The sequence below is a fragment of the Aethalodelphis obliquidens genome, unplaced genomic scaffold (genome assembly GCF_003676395.1).
Source record: "Aethalodelphis obliquidens isolate GAN/ISIS:26980383/991018 unplaced genomic scaffold, ASM367639v1 scaffold916, whole genome shotgun sequence".
NCBI classification, from domain to species: domain Eukaryota; kingdom Metazoa; phylum Chordata; class Mammalia; order Artiodactyla; family Delphinidae; genus Aethalodelphis; species Aethalodelphis obliquidens.
The window spans coordinates 1-8,481 of NW_020838827.1; the positions used below are offsets into that span (position 1 = coordinate 1).

General features: G+C 48.3%; 1 protein-coding gene across 3 annotated transcripts; it reads right to left on the reverse strand.

The window, feature by feature from the left end:
* Positions 1 to 2,891: 2,891 nt before the first annotated feature.
* Positions 2,892 to 7,458, reverse strand: LOC113616927 (G-protein coupled receptor-associated sorting protein 2-like). 3 transcript variants are annotated; one of them, XM_027100288.1, is made up of 3 exons: positions 6,874 to 7,458; positions 6,452 to 6,528; positions 2,892 to 6,128 (listed from the first exon to the last, which is right to left on the reverse strand). In XM_027100288.1, the coding sequence occupies exon 3, from the start codon at positions 5,800 to 5,802 to the stop codon at positions 3,232 to 3,234; it is 2,571 nt and encodes an 856-aa protein (XP_026956089.1). In that variant the 5' UTR covers positions 5,803 to 6,128; positions 6,452 to 6,528; positions 6,874 to 7,458; the 3' UTR covers positions 2,892 to 3,231. The 3 variants fall into 3 exon arrangements, with proteins under 3 accessions (XP_026956089.1, XP_026956088.1, XP_026956090.1); XM_027100287.1 differs by having other exon boundaries at positions 2,892 to 6,218; XM_027100289.1 differs by having other exon boundaries at positions 2,892 to 6,236.
* Positions 7,459 to 8,481: the final 1,023 nt, after the last annotated feature.

The window sequence follows — 8,481 nt, forward strand, 5'->3', positions numbered from 1 at the left end:
GTATCCTCACACCTGCGTTTCCTGATCCAGGGCCACCGGTGTTCACAAATTGTCACTTCACCGTTTCCTCTCTCTGGGCTCCCCTGAAGCCAACTGCTTCCACGTGTCCACCTCTCCCACCCACACAGAGAAACAGTCACGCAGTGCTGGGCGGGGAGATGAGGGTGGGGTAGGGGCTTGCAGAAGGCAGGAGGGAGCGCGAGGCTCCGAGACACTTCCTCTACCCGGACCTAGTCTCCACCACCACCTCCCACGGATGCCAATATCCGGCGTCGAGCCCACCTCCTCTAGCAGCGGCCGATGCTTCCCTCCACGTATGCCTCCCGCAGGATGACTTCCTGCCTCTTCAGCTCCTGGACAAAAACAGACCCTGGCTAAGACGCTCGCGATTGGCTGAGGGATTGTGTCCTCAGCCAACAAAGGCCATAATTCTGGGCGCCTGAGGGATTAGCTTTCAGGCTAGTGCAGCATGGAGAGACACCCGCCCACGCATCCACCATCACGTCCGACCACTCCTCTCACTGCCGTCTGTCAAGCGTCAGGTGCAAGTCTTTCCCATCCCTTTTCAGTGCGACACACCTCCACGCCGGTCTAAGTGAGAGTGCGGTCACGTGACCCACAGTTAGCCCCACTTAACCGCGCAGTCGGCAAGTCCGCCGCAGCCCCACAGCACGCAGGGCACAGTCTTGTGCCTCTGGGGTTGAGCTGCTTGCTAGAACAATCTGAAGCTCCTGATGGGGTGAAGATAGAGAGCTGAAAGGAAGGCTGGATTCGGAGCCAAAGCTTCCAGCCCTAAGCCTGGGCCTTGCTCTGTAGGAGCACAGGGCTGGCGAGGAACACCCCATGAGGAGTTTGGAGACCAACTGACTTTCAGTATTCTGTGCAAAACTCGGGTGACGTATTAAAACACACACAGGATCTGTCTTGAAAAATACTGATAGCCAAAACAAACATTCAATCTCCAATTTCCACCACCAGGACGATCTCTGTTAGCACTTGTGGTTTGTGAATGGAAGCAAAACTGCCACTTTGCCCTACTTCCATAAACCTTGCAGCCTAGAATTGGGTGGTGGTGGGGAAAGCAGGTTGCACTGTCAGAAAAATTATACAAAAATTGGGAAAAGACAACATAGGTTACTGGATACTTGTTCAGTGCAGTGCTGGGCTTCACTTTCTGTTGACAGAGCAAGTTTTCAACCCTAAGAGACTTATGTTAACTTGTAGGTATTTTGTCCAATAGCTATGGAAATGATTTATGTCCAGTGGAACAGATAACATAAATGGTTTCAATTTATCGCCCTTAAGATATCAATCAGTTTTGTACTTGATCCAGCAATGTTATACTAACATTTATTAATTTTCTATGTGTGTATGAAATTTAATATACATGTTTTGTTTATATTATTGTGTATATTGTATATACACATCTCCTTCAACCATTCTCATAATCTTAGCAGTTGTTGTGTTGAAAAAAAACTTCCATGTGTTCATTTCTAATTTACAAATCATAATTTTACCTTTTCAAAAATTAACATCCTCAGACAAAACAGAAATAACATTTCACCATGTCTAAAAATAATAAAACATATGATATTTCCCATAAGCCTGTATTCCCTCTCCAAACCAACTCTATCCCTGACTTCCGCAATTCTTGTCTTAAGGTATGGTATGATGTTTTTACTTATTACTGTGGAAAACACACATAACACAAAGCTTACCATTTTAACCATTTTAAAGTGTACAATTCAGTGGCATTAAGTACATGCACAATGCTGTGCAATCATTACCACTATCTACTTTTGGAACTTTGCTGTCACTCCAAAAGGAAACGTGATGATCTTTCAAATGCAACAGTCATGTAAAAAGGTTGCCATCTTTGTACAAGAGACTAGTATAAACTTAGCAACCTTGGTAATTTTACTTTTCTTTAAAACATTTCATAAGCTAATCTTTCTGAAGTCTCATTCCTTTTCAACTTTTCTAAATGAGTTTATCTCTAAAAAATTCTTTTTAACATATATTCATTTACATAACTGTATCCTTTCCAACATGTCCACCTACAACTTGAGGCACTAGATATAAGCATATTGAAAGAAAAAAATCCTTGTCTAATTAATTTTTGTATCTCCCCAATGTCTGTCACTGAAAACTTATTTAGCATAGTGTATTTTCTTCCAGATTATGGAATATATGAAGTTTCTTAGAAAGTCATATTGAAATTGCACAGAAATTGTGTCTATTTACACAGTTTTTAAAATGGGATCTAATTTTCCACAGATGATGTCACAGTCTTCTCTATTACACCAGATATAAAAGCATGTGTCATTTCATGCCAATAAATAGAACATTTTTAATAGCTGCGTGGTATTTCCTTAATACTTTCCTTGAATTAGGATCACAAAGGAAAGCTTATTCCTGACTCCATTTAATTGGTGTGCTGTTGTACTCTTTCACTCTTCAGGTGGCACTGAGCAACACCTGTACTTTGTGTTGCAAAATGTGCAGATCTGGCCCAACTTAGTTCTCCAAAGTGGCCTCATTCCAACTGCATCCCTCATTAAACTTGTCTCACCTATTCCAGGCAGACAGGTTATATCCATACTACTGGAACAGATTTTCCAATTACACACTTTTCTTTACACCGCCACTGCTCACTTCCAAGAATGACCTAATGGGTTGTCTTATCCTACTTTTCAGTGACCAAATTTAAGTGCGTGCCTCTTCTCTGAAGCATTCCTCAAGTACCACAACCCACTGTAATCTCTTCCTTCTTAAGATCCAGGAATGGGATTTTCCAATGAAGGTATGTATGTCATACTAGTCATTGTCTATGTTTGTAACTGTGCACATTGTATCTACACCTCGATTTTGAACTGAAGAAGGGTCACTTCTGCCACTTTTCACACAGAACTTTATTGAAAACACAGACTTGAATAGAGAACCATATGTTTAAACAATGAATAGCAGGGTAGGTTACACAGGCGGCTCAGTTCATTGGAAGCTCAATACTGAAAAATACAGCAATGGACAGCAAGACAAATATCAGCAAATTTTTTTCAGCACTAATAGTCATTTGGCATCCACAAAATGATCCAGCTCAAACCAAGAATTGGACAAAGTTAACATCAGCATTAAAATATAAGTTACAAAATAAAACCAGACTGAAAACCAAAGCACTACTCAGGGTTCTTTGGGAACATAAGGCTGATCAGAGGCAGGTGGTTAATCATATTAGCTTTGCTGTCCCACCTCAGGATCATTCTGATTGTCTATTTGGACTTGCAGTTCCTCAGCTAACTTCTCAAATTCATGGAATGCAGAAATAAGCGGCTCAAGACTGAAATCATCATCAATTAAGGACATTGTTCCATTTTTTATAATACTACTGATATTCTGAAACATTTTAATAACAATTTGAATGTTATCATTTGTCTCTTCTATGTTAAAGAGACCCACAAATATCGATAGAGCCTTGGCACTGAATAGTTTTTTTGCCACCATAGGATTTTCAGACAAATTCAATAACATTTTCAGAACGTGAAATTTTGTTCTTGCATTGCCTGTGGTTAATAAGGAGAGAAACCCAGACATATAATTGGCAATGAGTGTGTGATAGTCTGTAGTTGTAGTGAGGTGTCTAAGCATCCTTAATCCAAGCAGCTGCTCAGGGGAACCCACGCTATGAGCAAGGGTTTCCTCACACACTTGACATATGAATGTCTCAATCATGTTTAGATTTGGGTAAGGTGGAGCCATATGAATCATATTTTCCAAAAAACTTGTCCTAACTCGGGAGGAGGGATAATTGAGCAAAGTTTCAATAAGTGAGACAACTCCTGAATCGCGAATGAAATCACGGGTAAACTGAGAAGCAGTCCTCATACCCATGGCAATCTTAGATATTTCATGAATGAAAGGATCTCGAATTTTGTCCATTAATAGAAGGAGTTCTTCAAACTCTTCAGGACCAATTTTAAGCTCACACTGTATGCAGCTGCAGGACCAACTCTCTGGCTCTGCACTCTCCCTGGTCCTAAGATGTTCTCGAATTTCCCTGACTGACCGGTAGGACGGATCATACTGAAATGGGAACTCAGGGTCAGGCTGATCAGGCTGAAGCAAAGATTCCTGCTCTTCCCCTTCTGGGGTAACTTCCACATTCTTGGGCTTTCCCTCAAACATTTCAGAGTATACGGATGCTGCTTCCTCAGGAATTCTAAAGGGGCTTGGGGATGGGAAGCCAATCCCATGACAAGGACCAGGTTTGAATTCAACAGTGACCTCTTCCCAGGTTTGGGGCCTGGATGATACATTAACTCCCTCCTCAGCTGTATCTCTGAACCTGGGGCTAGCCTTGTACACAGGATGGGGATTTAAGTCAAAGCAGGCCTCATCCCTGTCCCAGAACCAGGACCCAAATATGGCCTCTTCTTCAGACTCTGGCCTGGTCTCTTCTCTGGCCACAGCACCCAAACTGGACTTTTCCTCCGCCCAGAACAAGGATCCACCAATGGCCCCCTCCTCGGCCCCTGGCTCAGATTCACAAATGGCTGAAGCCCCAGCCTCCATACTGACCTCTTTCTCTGCCCAGAACCAGGACCCAATAATGACTTCCTCCTCAAACCTGGGCTCTTGTTTGACCCTGTCACTGTTATTAACATCTTTCTGGGCCCTGGGCTTCAAGACAGTGTTAGACTCTTCCTTGTCTCTGGGTCTGAATCTACTATTGGCTTCTTCTCCAGGTAAAAACCAAGACTCTTTATAGTACTCGTCTTCAGACTCAGATTCAAAAAAGTCCTCTCTCTTTGTCCTGAGCTTGGACCTCATATTTGCCTCATCCCTGACTCTGGGCCTGAACAAATTATTGGTATTTTCTCCAGCCCACAAGCAGAATGGGTTGCCAGACTCTTCCTCAGACCCAGACCAGGAATCAATATAGGGTTCTTGCTTGGATCTGGGCCTGGATCTGGGATTAGGCTGATGTTTGGCCCTGTGCCTGGACCTGGTATTGGCCTCTTCCCTAGGCCATGATCTGATACTGGCCTCTTCTCCAGCCCAGAAAGAGGACATTGTAGAGGTCTCATCTGCTGACCAGAATCCAGACTCATTAGAGGCCTCCTCTCTGGCCCTGGACCTGGGATAGCACCAAGACCCCATATTAGTTTCCTCCCCCGATCCAAACCAGGGTTGGATTCCTGTCTGAACCTGGGAGCCAGGAAAGGTCTCAGTGTCTACATTGACCAGTTCCCTATCCACAGATAGGGCCATAGGTTTAGCAGCTGACCCAGACTCAGTATTGACCAGTGGCCAGGTTACTGCATTGGTCTGAGACACGCCCTCTGATTGCGACATTGCCTCAGCCCCGAACTCAGTCTGGGCCCAAGCCTGGGCTTCATCCTTGGGCCTTGCCCCAGGGATTGCCTTGGCTTCAGTCTTAGGACGTGCCCCACCTACTGCCCTGGCTTCAGTTTTGAGTCTTGCCCCTGCCATTGCCTGGGATTCAGTTTTGGGCCTTGCCCCGGCCATTGTCTGCGACTCAGCTTTGGGTCTTGCCCCAGCCATTGTCTGGGACTCTGTTTTAGGCCTTGCCCCAACCATTGCCTTGGACTCGGTTTTGGGCCTTGCCCCAGCCATAGCCTTGGACTCAGTTTTGGGCCTTGCCCCAGGTGTGGCCTGGGTCCTAACCTTTGGTCTGACCACCATTGGGACTTCATTCTCTCTCTCAGCCCCACCTCCAACCTCTTCTCCAGGCTTCTTTTCAGGCTTGGCCTGGACACCAGGCTCAATCTCAGCCCCAGTCATAATACAAGTTACAGAGGAGTCCTGATTAAATACCACTATCCCAGTCTCAGCCTCTACCACAGATCTGTCACAGTTTTCTATCTTCACACCCTAATCTTTCGATGATTCAGGTGATACAGTTGGAAACAAAAGTTAGAGTCAATCACCAGTCCAGCAGTCAATCAGCCTCCTTTCCAATCCCAGTCTCAGCCAATATTACAGACAGAGTGCAGAAGAAGCACAACCAAACTGGGAGAGGATAGATGGTTCCCGGGTGGGTGCACACCTGTTGAGGGTGGTGGTTAGCAGCAATTCCACCACCACCAGAGATGCCACTGAAGATCAATCTAGGAATCGAGAACGACGTGCGGCTTTGAGTCTCTTCCAACTGTGTCACTCCATGCAAAGACCCACACACAGAGACTGGACCTTGAATGCTTCGTGGGAGAGTTAGGCTATCAGAAAGTCTCTCTGTTATCCTCATTTCACCCCACACCCTTTACCCCCAGAGCTGTCACACTGCTTTGCTTGCTACAACACAGGTGAGAAAATGGTGGGAAAGTATCTTGGCAATGGGAGAGGCTGAGGAGCCCTCAGACCAGACCCTAATCACCCTTGGACCTGTGCTGGTCTCCTCTACCCCACCCAAAAGTTGTACCCATTCTCATACCTGCACTGTTGTGGTGAAATTTTCCTCTCCTTGCTTTGTTCCAGTGGTGTTAAGCCTTAAGCAAACAGCAGGCCATCCTATGGATAAGTAAACATACAGGAGAAATTAAGTCTGAGTGCTTGGTTGACAGGCAGACACCCTGATCCCTGATGCAAATATCTCTTTCTGTTTAAGTGTCTAATTTGTCTGATGTTTCCTGTCGCTTGATTCCTGCTCTCAGGTCTTCTCCGCCCATTCACAGCCCAATCCACACCTACCCCAATAGTCCTAATACTCCTGCAGGAAATGAGAAACGGGTTCTGCAGCAGTGTGCAAATCAGAAAGAGAGTAAGACATGTGAATCAAAGACACCCAACTGGATCAAAAACACCTGTCAATCTTTCTCTGTAGCTGCCCCTTGCATTGCCCCACTTTGCACAAACCTCCAGAGATTTAAGGCAGTCTTTTCCTTCTTTCCTTCTTTGCAGAAGTAACCAGCCTTAAAGCAGACCTATGGACCAAAGATAAAAAGGTTAAGACAATCAGAAGACCATGGTAGCAACTAAGCGCCTGATGGACAGACCAATATCAAGGATAGGACTCCATATACTGTCTTTCAATATTCAGAGTCCTCTTAGTAGAATATTCTCATTTTATCTTGGCCCTCTATTTCAGCATTCCAGATAACAAACATCTTCTCTTGACGTCATATTTTTCGCATTGCTCCCTTCTCCAATTCTGAGGATTCACCACTAGGTGCACCACATCCTTTGCCTTGCGCATTATAAATTGGGGGAAGGGCGCCCGCATATTCTAGAAAACAGGTTGTGCAGTGGTACTTGTATTTATAATTTGTCCCACCCTCACCTCCCAGTCCATCTTTTCCACCCCCAATTTTGGATGGAGGTGAGGGAGGAAGGCCAGGAAGTGTGGAGAAACCGGGTGGACAGGAGAATTTTAAGAGGCATTCCTGGATGCCTGACCTGCTCTGGTCGCAGTCACCCCATCCCAATTCGGGTGTCCAGTCACTGGCTGCTGCCCACCCTCACCCCCCATCCCCACACAACTTCAGAAATATAGGCCGTTTTCCCGTCCCTAGTTTTTCTCAAGCCTCTCCTGTACAGATGCACCCTGTGGCCTGAAATCGCCAGACCTACCGCGCACACAGGACATTCTGGCATCAAAGAGGCGCCTGTGGGAAGGGACAGCACCCGGCACGCGGGGTCCCACAGACCCCTTTCCAGAATCAGGGCCCGGGCGGGCGGCCCCCCGCGCCCTCCCGCTTGTCAGCCGGCTCCGACCGCCAACCCCGGCGGCCTCCCCAACGCCCCCAACACGGCTCCCCTCCGCCATTTCGCCCGCAGCAGCCTCCCCCACAGCCCTCTCCTGGCACAGGCACCGTCGACGGCGGGGCGCGGGCGCCCAGAAAGCCCGCCGGGGAGCGGCCGCGCCGTTCGCCTCCCCAGGATCCGAGGGAAACCCTGTGGCCAAGACTTCGCGCCCCAGGACCGGTCCCCGCCGGTCGCCGCCCCCTCAGCGCCAGGGGTCCCCCAACGATGCGCACCTCTCTCAGAGACCCGCTCCGACCCGGTTGCCTCCCCCTCGTCAGGCTGTCAGGGTCCGCGGGGCAGGGTGTGAGCCGCTCGTCGCCCCCAAGACACCCCCACTTGCCTTCGCAGGCGCAGGGTCCCGATGGTCGGCCTCCCCCTCCTGTCGCAGCTCCTCACTCGGATTCCCACCGCTCGCCGTGCGGGCAGAATGGCAAAGAGGCGTCCCGCCCCCCGCGCGGCTGCGCCAAACCCGGCAGGGGCTACGAAGGCTGCGGCACCAACCGCTCGCGGCGAGGGTGTCGGGAAGGGGGCGGAGGGATACTGCACGAATGGGCTCGACGCCCCCTCCCAGACCCACCGTAGTTCCGACCCAGAAAGGGGCGGGGCCTGGAGGAGTCCCGGCCTCAGGGGCGGGGCCACGCCGGCCCTCCACCGCCCCCCGTCGGGCGACCACCCTTCCCATCCCGCACACTTCTGGCACCGCAGCGTGTGGGGCCAGTG